The sequence below is a fragment of the Passer montanus genome, unplaced genomic scaffold, assembly GCF_014805655.1.
Source record: "Passer montanus isolate IOZ18808 unplaced genomic scaffold, ASM1480565v1 scaffold80, whole genome shotgun sequence".
NCBI classification, from domain to species: Eukaryota; Metazoa; Chordata; class Aves; order Passeriformes; family Passeridae; genus Passer; species Passer montanus.
Window position 1 is genome coordinate 20,514 of NW_024373257.1, and position 24,034 is coordinate 44,547.

The 24,034-nt window shown below is 52.9% G+C and overlaps 2 protein-coding genes across 6 annotated transcripts; both read left to right on the forward strand.

Annotated features, from left to right (window-relative positions):
• The first annotated feature begins 225 nt into the window (after positions 1-225).
• On the forward strand, positions 226-15,057 carry RNF121 (ring finger protein 121). 3 transcript variants are annotated; one of them, XM_039732779.1, is made up of 9 exons: positions 226-347; positions 4,979-5,016; positions 6,807-6,948; positions 8,328-8,482; positions 8,950-9,057; positions 9,482-9,602; positions 11,582-11,731; positions 13,259-13,385; positions 13,797-15,057. In XM_039732779.1, the coding sequence occupies exons 1-9, from the start codon at positions 291-293 to the stop codon at positions 13,868-13,870; spliced, it is 972 nt and encodes a 323-aa protein (XP_039588713.1). In that variant the 5' UTR covers positions 226-290; the 3' UTR covers positions 13,871-15,057. The 3 variants fall into 3 exon arrangements, with proteins under 3 accessions (XP_039588713.1, XP_039588714.1, XP_039588711.1); XM_039732780.1 differs by having other exon boundaries at positions 231-347; positions 11,582-11,715; positions 13,284-13,382; positions 13,783-15,057; XM_039732777.1 differs by having other exon boundaries at positions 235-347; positions 11,582-11,715; positions 13,284-13,385.
• Positions 15,058-15,177: 120 nt separating this feature from the next.
• On the forward strand, positions 15,178-23,717 carry LOC120513384 (interleukin 18 binding protein). Of its 3 annotated transcripts, XR_005630262.1 has the most exons (7): positions 15,178-16,285; positions 16,492-16,554; positions 16,743-16,808; positions 17,045-17,174; positions 20,531-21,552; positions 22,905-22,983; positions 23,240-23,717. XR_005630262.1 is itself a non-coding variant. In XM_039732789.1 (5 exons), exons 1-5 carry the CDS (start codon positions 16,027-16,029, stop codon positions 17,456-17,458), a joined length of 705 nt encoding a protein of 234 aa, XP_039588723.1. In that variant the 5' UTR covers positions 16,012-16,026; the 3' UTR covers positions 17,459-17,729. The 3 variants fall into 3 exon arrangements, 1 of the variants encoding a protein (XP_039588723.1); XR_005630261.1 differs by lacking the exon at positions 22,905-22,983; XM_039732789.1 differs by lacking the exons at positions 20,531-21,552; positions 22,905-22,983; positions 23,240-23,717 and adding an exon at positions 17,272-17,729 and having other exon boundaries at positions 16,012-16,285.
• The last annotated feature ends 317 nt before the right edge of the window (positions 23,718-24,034 follow it).

Genomic DNA, 24,034 nt, shown 5'->3' on the forward strand with positions numbered 1-24,034 from the left:
GCCCGGCGGCGCTGGCACTGGGACAGCGGAAAGGGCAGGGCAGGGCAGGGCAGGGCAGGGCCCGGCGGCGCTGGCACTGCGGGTCGAGGCGGGCAGCGATCACGAAGCCCGCCCCAGCGGTGACAGCTCGCCGCCTTTATGCGCCCGGAGCGGCGCGTCTGCGGCCGCTCCACTCCTCCCCTCTCCTGGTTGGCAGCGCCGCGCCCAGCGATTGGCTCGAGGTGCGGCAGCTCGCCCGGTGATTGGCTGGGCGGCGGAGGAAGAGGCCGGCCGCTAGGGGGCGGGGCAAGATGGCGGCCGTGCTGGAGGTGGAGGTTGGCGGCCCCGTTGAGCGTGAGGCGGAGGAGGTGCGGGGCCGGCGGCTTGGGCCGAGCCGGGCAGGGGGGGGGCGAGGCCGGGCTGCTTCAGCGCTGTGGGGCGCTCTGTGAAGGGGAGCCGCAGCGGCCATGGCGCCTGGGGGACGCGGGGTCTGGGAGAGCGGGGTGGGGATGCGCGCTGCTGGGGTCCCTGGAATGGCACGGCGGCGACTCTGGGTCACTTTGCGCTTGTGGACCTTTGGGGAGAGTTGGTGTGGGCAGTGTCAGGGCTGGGGGATCCTTGGTGTGGGAGGACAGGGGCAGGGTGGCCCCGGGAGCTTCGGGGGGCAGGAGCGCGGGGATGGAGGCAGAGCTGCTGTTCCCGTGCTGGCTTCTCAGTGTTCCTGGGGATGGAAAATGACAAAACTGGGGGGAAAAAAAAATCTGTCTGGAAAGAGGGAATTGGAAGCAGGGTGGGTGCTCTGTCACAGTGTGCGTGCCACTTTCGGCACTGCTGGCCCGGGCTTTGCAGTGGCTCTTCACCGTCCCCTGTGCTTCGTGCTTGGGAGGCTTTTTTCCACTTGTAGAGGACCAGGAAAACTGGGTTCCATCCCGTCTGCACTGTGGGAGCAGCTGCACAGGGGTCATAAGTTCACTTAGCTTGTACAGTCAGGTAATTTTTTTGTGCCTTTCCTCAAGAATTGGTGGTGTGGCTTAAAATTTGTCAGATGCTGGTGGTTGTTTTGGAGAAGATTCCTGGCAGGGCCCAGTTGTGGAGATGCCCTAGTGCAAGGCTGAGCTCTGGGATTTTGTACCTCTGCCCTCTGCCTTGTGTTGCTGTGAGAGTGGTGCAGTGGGGTGATGGGAGGATTAAATCCCAGATCAGTCACTCTTGAGTTGCTACTGGTTATATTTTAAGATACTCCTTGGTGACTTTGTATGTAAAAATGTGGAAGTTCCAAATCTCTGATGCTCAGAAGTGAAATTCCCACTTTTCATCCCATCAGGGCCTGGCAGAGAGGGCACCACAAGGCAGCAGTGAATGAGGAGGTGCATATAGGACTGTGCTTATCCCTGTGATTCCACAAATTGTTGGTGCAAAATCTGTCTGCTTGTGCTGTCCTGAGGTCTTGGCAGCTCCTTGGGCAGAGCAGTTTGCTGATGAGCACTCGTGGTGGGGACTGAAAGCAGTTTAACATTCCACCAGAATAAAGCCAAGTGTCCCATGACCCTGGCTCTGCCTGTGCAGGGGCAAGGGTTTAATTTCCAGCTATCCAAATGTTTGGTCAGTTGGGAGATTTCCACTCCCTGTTCCTTGTTCCTGTGTCTTATGAGCAGAAAAAATGCAGAATTGAGATTCCAAAATCTGTTCAGACTTTCACTAGAATATTCCTCATCCCAGCCTGCCTTGGTTGGACTTACAGCACTGTGCAGATTTACCTTCCCCTTTTTTCAGGTTATTCCTGGTAGGTGCTGGGAGACAGAGACTGAAGTTGGGGCAATGGGAAAGTGAGATCAGGGCTCTTGGTTCCTCTGGAGCTTGGAACTGAAACCAGCAGCTGCTTATTCTCCATCCTCAAGGCATTCTTGTTGCCTCCTCTGGAGATTTGGAGCATAAGTGGATTACTGTCAGCTCCCAGTGGTGTGTGTGTTTGCCCAGAGATCCTGCCAGCTCCCTGGGCTGTGAGGAGTGTGTGGCTCCAGCTTTGCTGTTATCCATATCAACAGTTTTGTGTTTTTCTGGAGGAGGTTTTTCTGTGACTGTCCCAGTGGTGGGGAGCACAGGTTTGTGGAGGCTTTGGGGCACCAGCTCCTGCAGAAAACCAGGGAGTGGCACGAGGTTCTTCCAAAGGCCATGATACCACGTCCAAGGAGAGCATTAGACTTTAGTCCTAGATATCCAGTTTCTCCTAGTCATCACCTGGAGGAGGCTGGGGTTTTTGAGAGGATCATGAATTACAGAGGAGACGGAGAGCAGAAGAATTGTTCTTAATTCCTTTTCTTCAAAACAAAAGGTTTGTCTAAGAGCTGTAGTTGTTAGCACACTGGGTCCTGTGTTGGTGGGGCAGCTGAAGGATGCTGAAACAGGAGTAGGCTGGTGTTGGACACTTGGTAGAGCTGATCTTCAGCTGCTTCAGCCACCCTAAATGTTCTTGTCAAACCCCTCTTCGTAAAGGGAGATTTAGGAGTAGAGGTTCTTCTGCCTGTTGGGGTTTGAAAGAGACCCCAGAGACTCAAAAGCTGCATGTTAAAATCAGACAAACTACATGTGGAATGAATGCTTGCTGGCAAGAGCAGGTGCTTCCTGCACCATTCCTGTGCATTTTTAACCCAAAACTTTTGTGCTGAGTGTGCAGATCAAGGAGGGGTTAACTGGAAGGTCTGACTCGGGGTGGCTGCTCTGCCAAGTCCTGTGTGACAGTCATCAGATCCCTCTCAACATCCCTTCTGTCACGTCCTGGCCCCCCTTAAGAAAGTTATTTCAGGAGCTTTGAGCTCTGGGGAATCTGGTGAAGCTCAGTCCTTGTACTTGAGAGAAAACTGTGTCCAGGGCCACAGATCCCTGATGGTCTTGGGAGCACAGCTCGGAAGAAGCCTGTCTGAGCAATGCCAGCAGTGTTTCCACAGGATTTGGAGCTGAGGCATCTTGAATGCATTCACCGGGAGAATTTGGAGATTCAGGGAAGATACCAAGGGAAAGAGGCTGGTAAATATTCCAGTCTCCAAGATGGGACCAACACTGTGGAGTGGCTGCTGATGTGGAACAAAGGAGAGAGCTGAGCCACCATAAAGAAATGAAAATCATTGCTGTGGTTGGAAAGTGCTTGTCAAATGTCTTCATCCAGCAAGAGTGGGGACAGAGCCTGGGAGGAGTGGGAGCACCTGGGTGACTCTCAGAGCTTGAAGGGGGATTGCCCTGTGCTGGAGCCAACAAGAACCAGGGGTTTCTCAGAGTCTCCTGTGTGCAGTGACCAGCAAACATTTTAAAATCTCCTTTTTTCCTGTTTGTTTGGAGCAGTTGTTGCTCCAAATTACATTGCAGTCGCTGAACTGATGGATGTGGCTGCTTTAGGAGCAGAGGAATTTGGTTGATACAAACACCCTCCTTGGTGTCAGGTTGTCACCACCTTCCCTTGGCTTCTGATGCAGTTCAGCAAGCTCCAACAAGGATTTTTATACCTTTAGGTTTTGCATCTAAGTCCTGAAGTGTTTTTCAGGACTTCATTCTCAAGGGCAGGCTGAATTTCTCGCAGGTGTTGCTCTGGGGTGAAGCTCAGCAGATGTTCCACATCAGGCAGATGGATTGCTGGGGTGTGTTTTTCCCTACCTCCTCACCCTGGAGCAAATTTAGGTGCCAGAGAGGAAATGAGGCAGCTGTGCATCCTCAGCTGAGCCTGGCTGGGATCAGAGCTGCTGCCTGGGAGACACCTGTGTGCTGGTGATGGTGACCAGGCAGGGGAGGTGACTGCTGCACCAGCCTGTGGAGAGCCCCAGGTTGGATCATAAAGGCTGGATCCAAGCCTGTGACCCTGTACCCAGTGGGGTGAGGTGGAGCTCGTTCCAGTGTACACATCTCTGGTGTGTGCAGGAAAAAGTGATAACAGTCTGTGCTGTGGCTTGTTTCCAGCCCTCATCTCCAATGCCTCAGCAATACTGGAGTGTCTCCAGCACCGTGAGGATTTGTAAAGCCCACATGCATGTTTCCAGCCCTGATGAGCTGCACTTGATTTAATCTGAGTTTGTGTCTCACCAAGGAAAGGTGATGGGAAGAGCTGTGGGATTCCCTCCCCAGTGCTGCCTGGTCAGTGACCCTGGGTGAGGACAGGACTGGTGCTGGAGGCTCCTCAGCTGTTAGGTGAAGATATTGAGGGAAAGGTTTTGCCAGAGAAGCTGTGAGCTCCCCATCCCTGGAGGTGTTCAAGAGCAGCTTGGGTGGTGCTTGGAGCAACCTGGTCTAGAGGAGTGTTCCCCATGGGAGGAGGGTTGGAGTAAAATAAGCTTTAAGGTCTCTCCAGCTCAAAGCATTCTGTGGTTCCGTGATTCTTTATAAAACTCCAGGTGAAAGCAGAAATGCAATGTTGAAGCTCCCCTTATTCCTCCCCTGCCCAAAAATGAGAGTATTCACACTTTTTGTGGATCTTACTGGAGAAGATTGGATACAAGTATCCATTGTCAATCATCACTAATAACAGCAGCTCCCTTTGCTCTCCATAGCTCCTGCCTGTGATGTCTGGGAGGAATTTCCAATTATTCCAGCAAAGCAAGGCCTAAATCTTTCTTTTACTGTGATTTTGACATCTTTTTGACATTGATTTGTTGCTGGTGTGTGACATACTGTCCCCTGTCTTGCAGCTTAGTGGAATTTTGGACTCCTACCACTGGTGGGAGCACTGGCTTCACTGTGCCCTGAGACACCTGGCTGGGTTGTGAATGTGGGATTTAAACCAGTCCTTTTGTTCTAGTCACATGGGATGTTGGACAGAGCCTTGGCTCCAATAAAATATGGGGGTGTAGGTAAGGCAGAGGAGCAGGGAGAGTCGCTGCTCTTCCTGGGAAGGTGAGGGACAGCTCTGGGCTGTGCTGGCACTGTGAGCATTTGGAGGTTTCTCATTTAAAGCATCTGAATCCACAGTTTCCCAGCAGCTGATTTCATGGGCGTCTATTTTTTTTTTTCTCCCTAGATCGATCTTTCACACTTGTCCCCAGAGGAGAGATGGAGGTGAGTTTTGGGAGCTGATTTGGAGCATACAGCTCAACTGAGCTCCTGCTGCTGACCAGAGCAAGCAGCAGCACAGCCTGTGATCACAGTGAGGCAGGAAAGGATCACCACTTTTTGATGAGGGGAAGTATGGACTGTCTTAAAAGGCAATAGTTTTTTTTCTTTTAAACTGCTGCTAAATATAAAATCACAAAATAGTTAATGTTGTAAAAGCCCTCTGAGATCACAGAGTCCAACCATTCAGCACTGCTGAGGTCACCACTAAACTGTGTCTCCAGGTGCCACATCTGCGTGTCTGTTAAATCCCTGCAGGGATGGGGACTCCACCACTGCCCTGGGCAGCCTGTGCTTGGGCTGGACAGCCCTTTCTGTGTAGAAATTTTCCCAATATCCATCCTAAACCTCCCCTGGCACAACCTGACGCCATTTTCTCTTGTCCCATCACTTGTTAGCTGGAAGAAGAGCCCAACCCCTGCCTAGGCCCACCCTCCTGTCAGGGCCTTGTAGAGAGCAAGAAGATCCCCCCAACCCTCCTTTGGTCCAGTCTGAGTGCCCCCAACTCCCTCAGCCATTCCTCACCAGACTTGTGCTCTTGACACTTCTCAAACTCTTTTACCCTTCTCTGAACACTCTCCAGCCCTTCAATGTCTGCCTTATAGCAAGGAGCCTGAAAAATTCCTCTTTTTTCCTAAGCAAAACCAATTTAATCCAGATGCTTCTTGAAAATCACAGTCAGACTGGACTCTCTGTATTGCACCAGCACAGGCTGGGGGCTGACTTGCTGGAGCAGCTCTGTGGAGAAGGGCCTTGGGGACCTGGTGGAGAACAAACTGTCCCTGAGCCAGCAGTGCCCTGTGGGCCAAGGAGGCCAATGGGATCCTGGGATGCATTGGGAATAGCATTGCTAGTAGGTGAAAGGAGCTGATCCTGCCCCTCTACTCAGCCCTGGTGAGGCACCTCTGGAGTGCTGTGTCCAGTTCTGAGCTCCTGGAGTGGGTCCAGTGGAGGCTGCAGAGATGATGAGGGGACCAGAGTGTCACTCTTATGGAGAGAGCCTGAGGGAGCTGGGGCTGTTCAGCCTCAAAAGATGACTGACAGGGAACCTCATCAATGTCTGTCAGCTCTTAATTCCATCTTGTTTTTTGGTCAAACAGCACAAGCTGGCCAAAGAATCCCCAGGTGTCTGTATCAGGCTGGAAATCAATTGTTCCAGAATGCTCAAGGTGGAGAGAAGCAATTTGCTGGGGTTGTGGGGGTTTTTCCAGATGCCAGCTGTTCCCCCCACTCTCCACCCTGACCCTTGCAGCCTTTCCCTTGTTGGGCAAGAGAGAGAACAGTGTTTGTGGTTCCAAAACTGGGCTGAGGGTTTGGTATTGACAATTAGCATACACTCTGGGTCAAAGAGGTGCAGTGTGCTCTAGGAAGATGCTGCTTGATCAGGAAAGTTGAGAGAGATGACCCCACTGGAGGTCCCTTCTAACCTTGCCCATTCTGGGATTGCAAGTTATGCCACCTGTGCACTCCATGTTCATTAGTTCAGGTACATCAGTGGGAGTTCTCCTCCTCCTTCATGCTCAGATGGGCAAAGTGGTGTTCCTTGGCTTTCACAGCGTAGAAATGAGCTGGTCTCAGCGCAGCCTTTTGTCCCTTCCCCTCTGGATTGTTCACAAACACAACTCTTCTCAGTGCTGTTTTTCCATCTGGTCTTCCTGGCTCTCCTGAGGTGTTTGCACCCCAGCATGCAGCCTGTGCCACTGTGCTCCTCAGCCACCTTTTCCTGGTCGTTGCAGGGTGGAGCATGTCCGGATGCACGCCAAGCACCGCGGGCACGAGGCGATGCACGCCGAAATGGTCCTCATCCTCATCGCCACGCTCGTGGTGGCACAGCTCCTCCTGGTTCAGTGGAAGCAGAGGCACCCTCGCTCCTACAATGTGAGTTACCCCTGCAGGGAGTGCTCAGCAATGCCCTCCTTTTGCTGATGAGAAAAGTGTTCCTGCTTTTCCTGTCGTCTGGTGTTGATTCCCTTGTTTTCCCAGCATCCCCTTGTTTCTCCCAGGACGTTGGGGATTCTAACTAGGGATGAGGATGGATGACTCTGAAGGCTTCAGGTTTCTGTTGGAAGTGATGTAGATAACTCAGTGCTTTCAATCAGGGATGGACAAGCAGATCCTGGAGGTTGTCCTGAGGGAAGCTGCGTTTTGTGGGTGCTTCCTTGGAAGCAATGGGGGCTTCTTGCTGCTGGCAGCCTGGGTTTGATGGTTCATGCAGCACTCTGCTGAGCAGACCTGCCACTTGCTGATGCCACCAGCTTGTCTGAGTCTGTTAGTTATCTAAAGCAACTTCACTCTGACTTCCTGTTCACAATAATAATATTGATTTAATGTTTACAGGTAGTACCTGTAGTCCTCTGTGAACTTTAAACCAACCCTGTTTGCCTGTTTCCCTCCAGCAGCACTGTGGGAGCTCAGCAGCACAGCTGTAGATCCTTTTGGGAATAGGCTGTAGTGCAGAGGCAAGCCAAAACCACCTTGCCTTGTGTAATACCTGTCTGAGGTGTCTGTGGTTGCACTGTTGGAATCCTGGGAAGGTGGAGGGTTATGTAGCTGCCTTACAACAACTAGTTGTGTGCATCATCTCCCATGCATTCCTCTGGAGATGATTTCTCTGTGTTCTCCTGCCAGCTGTGCCCTTTGCTGCCAAAAATCACGTGGCTGCTGCCTCTGACTCCCTCACAAAATCACAGAACTGTTTGAGTTGGAAAAGCCCTCTGAGATCATTGAGTCTAGCTGTTACTCCCACACTGCCAAGCCCTGCACTAAACCTTGTCCTTAAGTGCCACATCCACATAACTTCTAAATCCCTCCAGGGATGGTGACTCCATCACTGTCACAGGCAGCCTGTGCCAGGTTCACCACCCTTTCTGAGAAATTTTCCCAATATGCAATCTTAATCTTCTCTAGCAAAACTTGAGGCATTTTCTTAGTGTCCTGTCACCTGTTTCCTGGGAGGACAGACTGAGCCCCACTTGGCTATAACCTCTTTTCAGGTAGATGCAGAGAGCAGGAAGGTCCTCTCTGAGCTTTCTTTTCTCCAGGATGAGCCTCCCAGCTCCATCACATGCTCCCTATCCAACTCGTGTTCTGAGCTTTGAGCTCTTCTCTGGGTGCCCCAGGTCGAACCTCCCCAGGTTCCTGGTGCAATTCAGGGCCATTGGATGCAGGCAGGAGAATGGCTGCCACTGCTAACAGTGTGTCTCTGATGTCTGAGAAGCAGAGAACGAGCTCCAAATGCCTTTCCTCTGTTCCTGCAGATGGTGACCCTCTTCCAGATGTGGGTAGTGCCTCTGTATTTCACTGTCAAGCTGAACTGGTGGCGGTTCCTGGTGATCTGGGTGCTCTTCTCAGCAGTCACAGCTTTTGTCACCTTCCGGGCAACTCGAAAGCCTCTGGTACAGACAACACCCAGGTTCGTCTGCTGTTCCTGGGAAACTCCTCAGCCCCAGGGTAACCATTACAAGGATCTCTTTCCAGTTTCCCTGCACAGATGTGTGTTAAGCTTTGCACCCTGGCAGTGTGAGAGCCCTGCACATGTGAAAGGGTGTGAAGCCCTTAGCTGGCAGCCAGCCCAATATACCTGGTACCTGGTTAGGCTGGAAAGGTGGATTCCATGTGGGGTGGTGTCCTCACACAAGGCATTCCCAGCATGCTTCCTTATGGCCTTTGGAGTTCATGAGGTTTCTAGCTGGAAGTCAAGACTGTGAGCAGCCCATGACAGGTTGAATTAGGAACATAAAGCTCTTGCCCGTGTGTAGGGGTAGGCGAAGTGTCTGCAAAAACACAACAGGTGTGAAAAACAAAACTCTTCAGATGATTGGCATACTTTCATTCAGGAAAAAATGAAGTAATGAAATTCTTTGTTTTAATTCTTTGCAGACTGGTTTATAAATGGTTTCTACTAATATACAAGATCAGCTATGCTACTGGGATCGTGGGGTACATGGCTGTCATGTTTACCCTTTTTGGACTTAACCTATTATTCAGGTGAGTGAATCTTTCAGCTCCCACTCCTGGGGCGATGGAGTGGAACACACCTTTGGCTATTACTGTGCAAAATCAGCTTACTTGGCACTCTGATTAATGGGGCCAAAGAGACTATTGGGGTGTCCTTTCACTCCTGGGAGGATGACAGGTGAGGTGCTGGTACCTGAACTGGTCCAGGTTGCTGGAGAGCCCTTCTTCCGGCTCGCTTGTTGGAAGCTCCCCCAGCTCTGGGGGCAGCAGTGGCATTGGTTTTTTGCTGTACTGCAAGAAGCAGTCAGTCCATGGGTGGTGGCAGAAGACTCCAGCCCAAACCAGCTTCATCATTAGAGACTTTGACTACTTCTCTGGAATAATACGTTCTCTAGGATATGATTACAGTGTCTTTGCCCTCAAAAAACCCCTGTTGGTGGTTTTTCTGTTGTAGAATCAAACCAGAAGATGCGATGGACTTTGGCATCTCCCTCCTCTTCTATGGTCTTTACTATGGAGTGCTGGAACGGGACTTTGCTGAGATGTGTGCGGATTACATGGCCTCAACCATCGGGGTGAGTTCACCATGGACTGTGCCCCAGGCCACATTGTGCCTATATCAGGAGGCCTGAAACATGTTGGTCTCAGCAGCAGATTTGGCTTCCCTCGAATGAATTCCCCCCCTCAAGGAAGGGTCCCTGGATCTAATGTAATAAGAGTTGCTCTGAGATCCTTCCTGAAGAGCACAGCCTCTGCAGGGTTCCATCTCCAGGACAAGAAGTTCTTTCCTCTGAGGGTGGTGAGACACTGGCACAGATTTCCCAGAGAAGCTGTGGCTGCCCCATCCCCTGGAAGTGTACCAGGACAGATTGGATGGAGTTTGTAACAGCCTGGATTCGTGGAAGGTGTCTCTGCCCATGGAAGGAGGTTGAACTGGTTGACCTTCAAGGTCTCTTCCAACCCAAGCCATTTTCTGATGCTATGGAGAAGTGGAATGATCTGTTTAGCCCTGATAAACTGACAAATATTTATTTTCCTGGGCATTTAAAATCTCCAGTGCCAGTGAACACTCCCATTTCTGACACCACTGTGCTTGTATTAACATGTGACCTGCAGCCATCAGGGAAGGATTCCCACTGTGGCTTCCTTCCTTGTACCTGCTGCAACTTTAGCTGTCCCTGTGGACAGAGGATGCAGTGGCCTAAAATCTGTAGCCCACTCACCTGATATTAAAATAATCCACTCCACCAAAAATACATGACCTAGGACACCACTGGAGTCGGTCATGTTTCTTCTTTTCAGCAGCTGTTTAGGGTCTTGGACTTTGTGTTTCCATCTTTCTGAGCTCTCTGCTGCTGCTCCTTGAGGTTCTGCTCCAGCCCCTGGCCTGCCACGCTAGGACACTTTGGCACAGGGTCTCTCTTAGATTCTCAGGGCTCTGTCAGATGTTCTGAGCAAAGCTGTGCCAGGGCTCTGCCAGAGCCATGTTTTGCTGATGGTTCTAAACCAGGGGGAGCTGTGACCTCCTTGGAGAGAGAGCTGGACAGATGAGAGTTGGGCAAGCTCCAGCTGTGTGAAATTTAACAGGGGCAAGTGCCAGATTCCCCACCTGGGATGGTGTAATCCTGGTTATAGGTACAAATTTGGGAACAAGAGTCCGGAGAGAGTTCTATGGAAAGGGATTAGGGAGTTAGAGTTCACAGGTTGAATATGAGTCAGTAGTGTGTCCTGACAGCTAAAAGGGGCCAGCTGTGTCCTAGGCACAGCATCAGTGTGTGGCCAGGGGATGTGGTTGTTCAGCCATGAGGAAAGGGAGTGAAGCTGAATCGGGGAGGAGCAGGTTTGACACGGGGTAAAGGTTATTTACCCAGAGGGAACAGGCTCCCTAGGGACATGATCATGTCATCAAATCTGCCAGGGTTCAATGAGTCCCTTAGTCATATGGTTTAGTTTTAGGTGGTGCAGTGGAGCAGGGAGTTTGACTCAATGATTCTGAGGGGTCCCTTGCAGCTGGAGTGTGTGGGACCTGGTTTTGTGACCGCGCTCTCCGTGTTATGTCAGGCCTGTGCTGAGCTGTGAGGCTTGGAAATGGAGAGGGGTGGCTGCTCTGTGCTTTGCTGAATGAGTGTCAGGAACCTGCAGGGCTGGAGGTGAGGGCTGTATCTGACTGGCAGCCCAAGGCTGTTATTTTGGGTCAAAGCTGTGACCACCAGCTTGTCCTGCTCTCTTCCCCAGTCTCTGCCCTGGGTGCATGGCCCTGACAGGCAGCTGAAAACCCACCTTGCTGTTGGGGAGCAAAGAGGGCTGGCCCCTCGACAAGGGGAGGGGGTGCATGGGGCTGGGGTGTGATGGGCCACTGCATCACTGAGCAGCTGTCCTGTTGTAGTTGTTTCCTGCAGCCGGACCTGTAACAAGGTTTTTAAGCCCCAAAGGCCAAGGCTGGACTCCTGGGGTGCTGACCCCAGCCCTCCTTAGAGCTTAGCTGTGCCACCGTGGGTGTGGGACACGTGCCCTGCCACTGTCACTGCTCTCCCTCTGCTCTGCCCTCGCTCAGTTCTACAGCGCCTCAGGGATGCCCACCAAGCACCTCTCTGACAGCGTCTGTGCCGTCTGCGGCCAGCAGATCTTCGTGGATGTCAACGAGGAAGGCATCATTGAGAACACCTACCGCCTCTCCTGCAACCACGTGTATCCTTCTCTGCAGGTGCCAGCCCCCTGCCTCACTAGCCCCACGCTGGGGTGGGCAGCAGGGAGCTCCTGCCCCGTGGCTTCTCCCGCACTGGGTGAAGAAATGCCTGTTCTGGGACACGGGGTTGTCTGGCTGAATTTGCATGTGATCTGTGGCTGTGTCAGCACTGACTTGGCGTGGGAGGAGGTGTCCCTGAAATTACTTTGTTGCCACTCTCAAGTGGTTGTTTCCTCATCCCCAGCTCCCTCTGCCGAGCCATGGAGCTGCACCTCAGTTTTTACCTGCTTTTGACAAATCTGCTGTGACCCATCTGCCTGGCGGTGCCCCCAGCAGATACTCTGGTGGAAGTGCTGGTGTGAGGTCAGGACATGAGGCATCCCTGCTCCATGCCACACTGGCCCCTCCTCAGACATGCGTTGCAGTGGGTCTATAAGGAAGAACTGTGGGGAAGCACTTCTGGCTCCCTCTGAAAACATCCCCCTGGTCCAGTACTGCTGATTGCTACCTGCTCTGGCCACAGTCCAGAAGCATCCTGCTTCTCCAGCACTCCTCCAGGGTTTCCAGCACGCTGGACTCACTCAGCCCTTCCCTGTCAGCTGATTGATGGGAAGTGGCTTTTGAAACTGGAAGTACTGGTTAGTGCTCAGTCCCAGCTGGGATGACAAGTCAGGGTTTTTTCCCCGTGGTGATTCAGTGTAGGGATGGGATGTCCTCTGGCACTGTGTGCGTTACTGCCTGTGAGGTGGTTTCCAAACTGGGCTTGAGCAAAGGTCATGCTGGCAAAACAGAAGCCTAAATTTAACTCTTGGGAGCTGTTGGTAAGATTTATGGCTGACACTGTGCAAGGGACTGGGACTGCAGCAGCTTGGAGTGGTGTGGCTGCCAGAGGAGCTGGTTGGTGCTCCTGGTGGTCCTCCAGGGTGACGGCTGGCTGGGCACTCCTGCATCTCTGGCTCCAGGGCTGACAAGGAAGTGATTCCTGTTGCTGCTGTCTGGCATTCTTCCATGGTTTGAGCAGCAGAGATGTTCTGGGAAAAGTCTGTTTGCTCTGTGACATCGCTGTACGTGGCAGAGTCAGTGCAGCCACCTCATATTTTCCTGTAACTTCTCCAGGCTGTGCTCAGGTTATGCAAATCCTTTTGACAGAGCATAGCAAGCACCTGTAAGTCAGACTCTTACTTACAGAGAAATTCCTTAAATGTTAATCTCCAGGAAGCCTTTGAAGGTTTCCAAAATGCATGCAGTTCACAGCTCTCCCAGGCTGTCCAAACCTTCTCGGTGCTTGGGCACCATCACCAAAGAGTTTCAGTCTCCCTGGTGCCCATGCATTGGTCAGGGCCTTCGTGCTGCCACCCTGGCTCTGTTCTGCTGCCCCATGAGCTCCTTCTGCTCTCCCTGGAAGCTGCTGCACCTTCTGGGAAAGGGCTGTGGTTGTGCAACGCACCATCCTCACGTGGGGGGATGTTTCCATGGCTCTGGGGGAACTTCCTTGGCCTTGGTGGTTTCTTCCACACTGAGCCGTGTATCCCCCTCTTCTTCCAGTTCCCCTTAACGTGCCACTCCCCAGGTTTCATGAGTTCTGCATCAGGGGCTGGTGCATTGTCGGGAAGAAGCAGACGTGTCCATACTGCAAAGAGAAGGTGGATCTCAAGAGGATGTTCAGTAATCCGTATCCTTTCTCCTGCTGGGAGTCAGTACTTCGGGAAAGGAAGCAGTGGGTGGAGCACACAAGGGGTGAGAGGCCTGCCTGGCACCCTCAGTAGGTCGCTGCAGCATGTGGCTCTGGCAAAGACCCTGCAAAACCCAAGGCAAGCCTGGCCACAGCCGTCCCTCCATGAGGACTCATGCCTGGCCTTCCCCAGGTGCTTGTCCATGCCTCTCTGGGCACCTGTGTTCTCTGTCCCTGCTTTGGGGCACCTTTGGGTGGCTTCTGGGTGTGCCAGGCTTCTCTCATCCATTTCCCCATGACTCTTTAACTCCTTCCTGCCCAGCTGGGAGAGGCCGCACGTCATGTACGGGCAGCTGCTGGGCCACGCTTCTCTCATCCATTTCCCCATGACTCTAACTCCTTCCTGCCCAGCTGGGAGAGGCCGCACGTCATGTACGGGCAGCTGCTGGACTGGCTGCGCTACTTGGTGGCCTGGCAGCCGGTGATCATCGGACTGGTGCAGGGAATCAACTACATCCTCGGGCTGGAGTAAGGGCAGGCGGTGGGGAGCCGCGGAACCACGAGAGGACATTGCCACCAGGGATGCTGGCTTTGCTCCGTCACCTCTCAGGACCTTGGCCACCACCAAGGACAGCAACATCAGGGCCCCTCCTGCTGGGGCTAGGGGAGGATTTTTTAAAAAAGCAATTATTTTAATGAGCATATTTAAAACTTTCTATTGCAGCCAAAAAGAGACGCTTGTCCCCTTTCCCTGTCCCTGTCCAGCCCTTTGCAGGGCCCTCCTGGGCTGAGCTTTGGGCTGTTCTCCAGCTCCTTCCTGCCACTCTGTCAGGGGAGGCCGTGGCAAGAAGGGCCAAGGCTTTGTCAGCTCCCAACGCCAGCACCCTGGAGCAGCCTTGCTGGCAGCGAGGATGGGATATGGGGGCTGCAGAGGAGAGGCTGGAGCCCAGTGCCCTGAAAGAGGGGATGGAAAGTCACCTGGCTACCCAGCAGCAACCAGGCTGCTCTCCAGCATGGTGATGGTGGGCTCTGCCTTGGGGAACCCTTTTACATGCTCCCAAATTTTCTGTGTTCCTCCCTGGAGTCCAGCGGTGTCCCCTGACTGCTCAGGGGGTTCAGCCAAGGCATGGAGTGGGGCCAGTGCTGTTCCTCTCTGTGCCCTTGTGGGTGATGGTAATGGTACTTCAAGAGCAGGTGCCCTGCCCCAGGGCGCAGGTCCGCCCTCACCGCGTATTGCTCTTGGCACTGCAATAAAAGGGATGGAGTGAAGGTTGGGCTGGCACTGGCTGGCGTTTCCCTGCCCCAGCATTACTCCATGACATCCTCCTGGCCTTGCTGGTAGGAGCTATGCCAAAGTACTGCTGGGGCAAGTGGCCTTGGGCTCAATTTTTGGTAGTGGGTGGGGGCAAAGTCCTCAATCCCAGGGCGGGTGGTGGTATTTTGGCATGTGGAGACTTGAGTCATATTCCCTGAGGGCACTGGGGTCTGGTGGAGGGCTACAAGGCAGCTCCTGGCTCAGGGGATTTGGGAAGTGGCCACAGTGGTGACATGGCTGTGGGTGCTGTGTTCCCCCTGGGGAACCCCAGCACCGTGCTGCATCCTCTGAGTTTTCTTTTGGGTGAAACCACATTGCAGTGTTGTGCCAAACACCAAAATAAGAGCCCTGGAAATGGAGATGTGGCCCTGGGTTTTTCTTGATCGTCTTCCTTGCTGCAGGGCATGGAAGGTTCCTCCTTTCATCTCTCCTAGGGGAAGGATATTAAGTTCATGATGACCAAGCATTCCCATCTGCATTCCCTGCTCACCTCTTTCACCTAGTAGCATCCAGAGCTAAGCTGGTTGTATTGATGGCAGAGGAGCTGGGTGCTGCCCTGGGGGCCACCTTTGATTCATCGCTGCCCATTTGACACCCCTGGTTGTGTGGGAAGGATGCAGCCACTGGCCTTATCCCAGCAGGAGGCTGGGAACATACTGCACTTGCCAGGTCTCCATAACACTCCTGTTCCTGCCACTTTCCTTCTCTTCTGGGAATGGAAAACAAAACTCACTGGGAGTTCAGGGACTTTTTTTCCAAGACTTGCCAGGGCCTGTGACTCAGGTGGCTGCTTCTGCCCTATTGCTGTACCCACAGTGGCTCCCAGCCTTGATGCTGCTGGGAAGTGGGGTGTGGGGGCTGGCCCCTGGTTTTGTAACCAGTGGGTTGTTGAAACCATATCTGCGGTCAAGGGTCTGGCTCTGGGGTGGGAGACTGCTGTGGGACACAGGAGATGGCTTCTTGCAGCCAAGAACGAGAACCCTGGGGGTTTCTGTCTGCTAAGCTGTTGTCCTCCCCCGGCTGGACACCCAGGGACCGACACCCAGGCTCTCCCAGCCACTGTCGTACTCAGTCTCCTGGGGGCTTCACCCACCTTCCTCCTGTGCAGACCCTGCCTTGTCCCTGATCCCAAAGCATCGGGGAGCAAACCGGCATGTTCAGAATCCTGCGATACTCAGCCATGTGCTGGACACTGGGGGGCCCAGCTGGGCCCTACATCCCTGTGGACCCCATGGATGTTCCCCCAGGGGTGGGGAATGCCGATCATGGGATGTGTATCCCCGCGACACAGAGCACAGGGGGCACGGAGTGCTGGGGTCACAAGGCATGTTCACGGGGCTCGGGGACACGGCGGCGCAGGACCCAGCGGCACACCCCAGCGTCCAGGAGCGGGGCTCGGTGCGGTGGCGTCCCGCCACGTCGCCGGGCGGGGCCGGGGGCGGCTCCGGTGAGTCACGGCTGCCTCGCCCCTCCCCGCGCCGCCTCATAAAGCAGCCGCGGAGTCCGCATGTACCGGAGCGGGGCGCGGACAGCCTGGGGGACACCAGCCACGACCTGAGTGACCCCGGGAGGAGGATGCTGGGGGGTATGGCATATCACAGACTGCGGGGTGCTGGACGGATACGAGGGTTACGGGAGTCCTGGCGGGAGCGTGCTGAGGTTACCATGGCCAGCTGGGAGGATGCTGAGAGGACGGGACCATGCCAGGCTCACGGAATGCTGGGGAAAGCATCCCAAGCTCAGGGGGCGCATCCCTGTGTGCCCAGCACTGAGCTCCATTTTTGTCTGCAGAGCCCCTGGGAAGCCCTGCCTGGATCCTGCTGCTCTGCTGGGGCCTGGCTGCTTGCTGCACAGGTGAGTGGGGGCTGCTGGGGGGCTGCGGAGCCTAAGGTCAACCCCGGGCTCTGTGCCACTCAAAGGCCTCTTCAGGGGTCTAGGGATGAGCAGAGCCTCTGTCCCTTTGTGGGACCCTGCCTCCTCACCCACTACAAAAATGTGGGGTCTCGGGGTCGCTCTCGACCTCACCCCTTGCTGCTCCCCAGGTGCCATGGCCTTGCAGCCGCCCAGCATCACCACCCTGCGGATGCCAGCAGAGCTTCCTCGGCCAGGTGAGAGACCCCCAGGGCCATGGCAGGGCCTGAGGGTGAGTAGGCTGCTGTGGGGTTCAGCTCCTGTGCCAGCCTCCAGCAGACAGAAGGCGAATCCTCCACCCACAGCCGAGATTTTGGGGTGCAGATGAGGTGGGGGAATATTCCGATTAGTTAGCAAGGAGGGCTGTGCCTGTGCCTGGGGGGCAATGGGGATCCTTGCAGCCCCCCTGACCTTCACACACCCTCCGGCTCAGGCGAGAGTGTGACTGTGTCATGTGAAGCATTGAGTGAGCTGCCAGAGCTGACACTGCTCTACTGGCTGGAGAACGGCTTCTTCGTGGAGAGCCTGCACCCGGACGGGGCTGTGCGTGAGGGGACAGTGCAGTGAGTATGGGGACAGGGGCAGCGACCCAGGCTGGGACAAGGCTCCTGGGTCTGCCCATCTGCAGTGGGCACTGACCGGTCCCCGCTGGGTTCACAGAGAGGAGCCGCAGGGCTCGGGGTGGGCCCTGCGCCGTGACCTGCACTTCAGCTCCTTCAGCAGCCAGCACCTGCACACCAACTTCACCTGCGTGGTGCTCAGCCCCCTCGGTGTCGGCACCAGGGAGGTGCGATGGCCGTCCCAGGCACTGGCCCCTGTCACTGGGAAGAGCGGGGGCCTGGGCTGAGACAGGGAGCAACTCCCATGCGGGGTGAGCACCCTGCAGTGCAGCTCCCTGCTCTGACAGCCCCACACTACTGCTTGCACATGTGACACCTCCAGGGAGGCCCATCTCTCTGACCTGCTTTGGGGACTGCATGGCCCCACATGTGCTGGCCCCACTGTGAGTGGGGCTCCTGGTGCCCCAAGCTAAGTCAGGAGCACTGCCTGGGCTGGAACCAGCTCTGCCCATAGCTGGCTCTGGGACCCCAGGGTTTATTAAAGTACATCAAGGCTGCCCAGTGTCACCTGCATCCTGGGGGTGGTGCTGCCCAGGGGTGTAGAGGGCACCTGTGGGATGAGGAGGGAGGGAGAGGAGGTAGCCCTGGTGCCCGTGAAGGGCAGGATCCATTCCTCACCCCCTTCCTGCCTGGTGAAGGGCTAGAGAGCCACAGTCAGTCCCAGTTCTGCCCAGGGAATACCTGGCACGATGGCTGTGCCCTGCCCTGGAGGAGAGGGTGGGTGGAGAAGCCCTGGGTTGCAGGCACCGTGGAAGATGGGGCCATCACATCCCTCTCTGCACCTGGGGGGGTTGGGGCTGTTCCTCAGCGTGGCATTGCTCAGTCCCATCTGCTGCTCCATGGGGCAGCCCCCGTATCCATCCTGTGCTGGCAGGGTCCCTGCTCTTGTGTCCCAGCCCCCTTCTTGCTCTCTCAAGTGCTTGTGGGGACTGTGACCCCCCTGGGCTGTGGGACAGGCTGGGGAACAGATCCTGAGCCTCTTGAGCAGCCCCTGGGCTATGGGCATCACACTTCAGGATGCTCAGAATGTTGGAAGGATAGGGATGGGGGGGATGGAGAAGCCTCCAGATGCAGCCCCCCATGAGCTGCCCTCAGCCCAGGGAGCCACAGGAGCCCCCTGGGGACACCCCAGTCCTACAGTGACTCAGGAGCCAGGGGAAGGCAAGCAGTGGAGCAGCCACCTGGGCAGGAACCTGCCCAAGGCAGCCCTGCTGCACCCCCTAGCCCAGTTAATTCCAGACTCCATCCCCTCTCACAGACCCCTGCCACTCAGCAAAGGCCCCTGCCAGGCTCAGCCAGTGTCCTGGGGACAGTGACACTATGGCTAGGCTGAGCTGGGCACAGATACCTGCCATGCAGGACCCCATGTGGGTATCTCTGTGTCCCCCATCCTGTCCTACTGTCCCTGGGATGCTGGTGGCTCCATCCCCACCCCTTCTCCTTGCCTGCAGTGTGATGGCAGTAGCACACTCCTCACTGCAGAGCATGGCACCCAGCCCTGCCATGCCATCTCGTGCCATGCTGTGTCACACTTTGGTGTGGAGGTGGAGCAGCCAACATGGATAGGTTGGTGGCACTGGAATGCTCCCGTGGACACAGTAGTAGCTCAGAAGGTGGGAGCCATGTCCAGCACCACCTCCTTGATGAGGTGGAGGTCTTGCTGGTGTGGGGGACTACCAGTGGCCAGAGTCCTGGCCAGCAGATGCTCCATGGTGGGCAGAGCCACCCTAAGGGAAGCCCCCAGATGCTGTGGTGCTGTGGACAGGGAAGCAACTGGTTGCACCACAAGTGGCTGGGAAGGTGTGGCAGCAGGAACAAGGTCAGGTCAGGGAGGGTGTTGGTGCCTGGGAGGGGCTGCTGAGAGATGCAGGAGAAAGCACCCCAGCTGCATCAGAGGGCAAAGCCCCTCCTCGACACACGTCCCAGCACTGACCCAGACAGTGATGCCAGCACCAGCTGAGACCTGCCCTGCTGTGTCACCCACCAGGAGCAACCCCACTGGGATCCCAGCCAACAATGTCCTGAGGCTCTGGACATTGCTCCTGACCCGGGATGTGGTGCTTGCCCCAATCCCCATCATGCTGCTGAGGAGAGCAGAGGCTGTGGCTCGGGTCAGCAGCAATACCTCTCTCTGGGTACCCAGCTCTGCACAGCAGGGCACAGCACACTTGGAGGCTCAGAGACAAAGCAGGGGGACCATGGGGTCAGTGCTCGTGCCACTGGGATGGCAGCCTACAGCTAGGCCACCAGGCTCATTTCCAAGCCAAAGTGAACCCCCAAGACTTTATCACTCATGTGCTCAGCCACCTCTGACTGCTCCTTTGCTGGCAGCAGCTGTTGCGGTGTGATGTCAGGGCTTGCCTCAGTTCCCTGGGTTTCTCCCTGAAATTACCTTTCCCAGGTGGGCTGTCAATCACCTCTGCTTTTCCCCACCCTTGACCCCTGCTGGGCACTGTCTATCAACCCAGAAATTCCAAGAGAGCATCGAGTGATTGGCAGGTTCAAAGGATGCTCTCCACCCTTTGAGGGGCCATTGGCCCACCCAGGTGTCCCTCTCACCTGAGACCCCCTCCCCCAGTGCCTGGTTGGTGCTTCCTGTGGACCCCAGCTGACCCCAGGCATATTCCCAACCACAGGCTGTCATGGTCAGCAGTAGAACTGGGAGGGGTTGGTCTGGGGGGTTCACTGTTCAGGGTAGAAACAGGGAAGTTGTACAGGCAAATCCCTGGCTTTAAGCCAGGTGTCACCAACAGGATTTTTGATCATGGGATGGTTTAGATGACAACAAGCCTACTGGTGACAAGCCTATTGGGTACACCTGTCTCAGAGGGAAAAGGATCTTTGTGTGGGAGTTAGTAGGGCATGTTGAGTGAGCCTTAAATTGGATTTGAAAGGGGAAGGGGATAAAAACCAGGTCACTTGAGATAAGCTTGTGAGTGGCTTGACACTGTTCGAAGGATGGCGTGTTAGTGAGGTCGTTCAGGCTACCATCTGAGTAGACATAGGAAATGTCTACTTCATTGCCATGAAGCAGCAAGAGTGCAAGTGTTATTGATGTGCTAGAAACCATGGAAGCTCCTGAGAATGGTCACTCAGGAACTGGAGCTTCTCTCCCCAAAAAGGCATTGGGATTGATAACCCAGCTGAAGTGTATCTGCCCCAGTGCCTGCAGTGTGGGCAGCAAACAGGAGATCCTGGAATGTTATGGTGTGTTTTTTGTTTTATTAGTATGTTTACTGTTTGATTTGTAATTTTGTAGTTTCCTTATGCTGTTTCTTTTTGTCCCATCCTTTTCCCAGAACTTTCGTCACTTCTCCTGTTATTGGATGCCAGTTTCCATTTCTTCAAACTTTAGTAATTCACTGAAAATATTCTCCTCCCTTGAAATTTTGTATTGGTTTATACATTGTATTACCTGCCTTGTTTTTCACTCCCAATTTTCCTGATTAGTTAAAGATTGTACCCTTCCCTGAGACCTGCCCCCACATATAAGTCACTGTCTGCTCTCAGTTTGGGGTCCCAGGAGGAAGAAGAGGGGAAGTTTTACCATCAAATGAAGTTACCCCAGGACACGTGTGCTGCTCTGTGTTTTATGCTGCACCAACACTGGCACTGGGAGGGGGATTGCTGTCCCCCTGTCACCAGCTAGCCGAGGCTGAGTGGCACTGGAAGACATGTTGCAGGAGGAAAACCATGGCAAGTGTTGAGAGTTGGTGGGTAAGAATTGTGGGGAATGCCAACAGGGCAGATATCCAGGTGGGAGCTGGGTAGAAATCACTCAACCAAGGACCAAGAGGCAAACAAGAAGTCTCATGATGGCCAGCCCTTGTCTTCATGGGGGCTTCAACGCACTAGACGTCTGCTGAAAATACAATCCAGACAGAGGAGAGAGTTCAGGAGGTTCCTGGATGTTACTGTACAAGCTCATTTGTACTGGGCAATTAATTCAGCTATAAATAAGATCCCCAGCTGGCTCCATAAAACCAGCCCTTGAGCTGAGTGACAGGAACCTCAACAAATTACATTCCATCCTAAGCTGCAGACATCTCACTGGTCGGTGAGCTGGGCAGTGTGAAAGATCAGACCGATGAGTTTTCCAAACCGGGTTTTTCAAATCGCCTTTATAAAGAAGAGTTTGAAGAATAAACTTGCTCTTTTGCCACATGGACTTCAGGGTGTGTGTTGTTCCTGTCTCCAACCACCGACCCTGCAAAACACACGGATTTATTAAATGTAATGTGTGGTGATCTCACTGACATGATTGGACTGAGCCAGATCCCGTGGGCACGGCCAAACCCATCTGCTGGCATCCAGAGAAAGAGTAAGTCACTGCTTTGGCTCTAAAGGAGGGGGGTAAATAAGAGAGAAATATTTAGTAGTTTGTATTTTTATGAATGAGGCTGTTTCTCTCCCTTTCCAGTAACTCCTCCTAGCAGGTATTTGTGTTTCAAATTTGGTGCTTTGTAATGGAGGTGAAGTAACAGATTCAGCAAAGTTTACCTTTCATGTCTTGCAATTGTTTATACACTGTATCTGTATGCCTAAGGTAATAATTAATAGTTCTATGAATAATAAGCACAAGGAATGGTAGAGTGATTTTGCTCCATTTTGCAAAGACACCTTTAAAAGGGGACAGGGATTTTCATGGGAATTATTCCAGCTGACAGGATTTGAGACATTTTATTTAGTTAAAACTGCCTTGAGAAGAGCATTGGAAAAGAAGGCTCAAGGAAAGAGCATCTAGGACCCCTGTTTTATTCTGCCATTTAATTTATAAATAAAGTCAGTGATACAGTAAGGACAAACTAAAGTAAATATACTATCTCTATTTAGCCCTGGAGTCTCAATGGCAATGACAACATTCACTATCTGAGTGAATAGAGCTGAGATTTTCGGTCCCAAGGTGCCCTGCTCCAGAGTTTCATTCTCCAGCTGCTTAGTGACCACTAATATTTCATATTACTGTTTTTTTCATCATGCAGCTTTCTGCTCTTTTTTATCCTTAATTTAGGATCTGAACAATAGAAAATTAAGTGCTACTATAGACTGTAATTTTCAGCATTATGTTTTGGGATTAGGTAATACTTAGTTTCATGTAATGTTTAACTTGAACTTTTGTTCAGGTCATGTTAGGAAGGGTACTGGGAAATAACCAAAATTGCTGTCAAACTTTATTTCCTGACATTTACTTAGTGTAAGTGCCCTTGTTCCAGTGAGTAGTTCGTTTGACATACAAAAAAGAAAACTTAAAAAGGTCTTTAAAAAATAAATGTAGGCACTTTAGTGTTGAAGTGCTCAGCTTGAGCCACCAAAGGTAGCTCTGTTTTTTGGACAATGCTGACCACCCATCCTTGGGACACCTGGCTTCCCAGAAGGTGTCCCTTTCTCAGGGCACACGAATAAACAGGCTTTGACTGTGCAAACCTTACAATTACGAAAGTACTTCTTGGATGAAAATACAATTGTTTATTTGTGAGTTTGCACATTCATGCTTTATGCATGGATATAGACTTGTGGGGTTTTTATAATACTTGGACTTTAAATCCCAGGGAGCACAACTCCACCAGTCATTCTACCTTACATCTGTGCAAAACAGTTTTCTCCTCCCGTGCTGGTAATAACACTTCCTTCTCACTTTTCATTTATATAAATGCTTATCCTGATGCGATTCAGATGTGAATACCCAGGTCAGCGTGTGTCTGCCTTCCAGACAGTGTGCACTGTGCACACCTCCAAGCTGGAACAGCTCCAGGTGTGTTCTGGCAAAGCAAATCCTGCTGCTCATCCTGGCTCACTACTCTTTATTAGGAAAAGTGCAAGCTGCATGTGTGAAACACAGCATGAAAATTAAATTCTTGCATATGCCTCCTTTCTGCTCTCTTAGGCTATGACCTGCTGAGGCTGACCTTCATCTGGGGGAAAAAGGGAGATATCAGCACTGCCAATTCTTTGGGAGGAGATTTCCTCCTTTCCCTTAAGTTTTCTCCTGTTATTCTGCCTCCCTGCAGTTCCATGTCACAGCCTTCCCTGCTGTAACACTTGCCTCTGCTGTGGACAGAAGCTCTACATAGGATGGACGGGCGTGAGGATTTTACAGATGAATTGCTTCTCCTGGAGTCTGTGTGCACCTGAAAAATCCTGTACAGTAAACATTTCAAGGGTCAGCGTGTTCTTCAAGTTCAGTGCTTCAGTGCTCAAGTTCAGTGCTTGCCTACTTTATCTTGCATTTTTATCTTGCTGGGAAGGAATTTGTGCCACTACACTCGAGCACTCCACCACTACAACCTAATGCCAGTAGCCCAGGCTTCAGCTGCACAAGCAGACACAAATATCATTTTCAAGCTGTTGACAACAAGAATGAATCATGCTGCAGCCTGAAAGGCTGTAGAACTTCAGCTTTGATCATGAACTTACTGCTTCAATTTATTTATGGACTAACTAAATAAGTACAGTATTTTGTTTAAGCAAAGAGACAGGAAAACAAAATTCCTCTCAGCCATCAGCCCACTCGAACTTATTTGCCTCAATTTATTTATGGAACAACTAAATTAAGTACAGTATTTCTTTAAGCAAAGAGACAGGAAAACAAAATTCCTCTCAGCCATCAGCCCACTTAGGAATTCCTAAAATTCACATGGAGTAAAACCAGCAAATCTAGCATTTTGTTTTCCTTAAGGCCGCAGTCTCCCTAGGGCTTTCTGGTCAGATTATGTAGCTAGTCAGATTAGGTTTATTCAGGGACCGACTCATTGCATTTTTCCTGTAATCTTGTATTTTAACACCTGCTCAGTTTAAAATGCCAT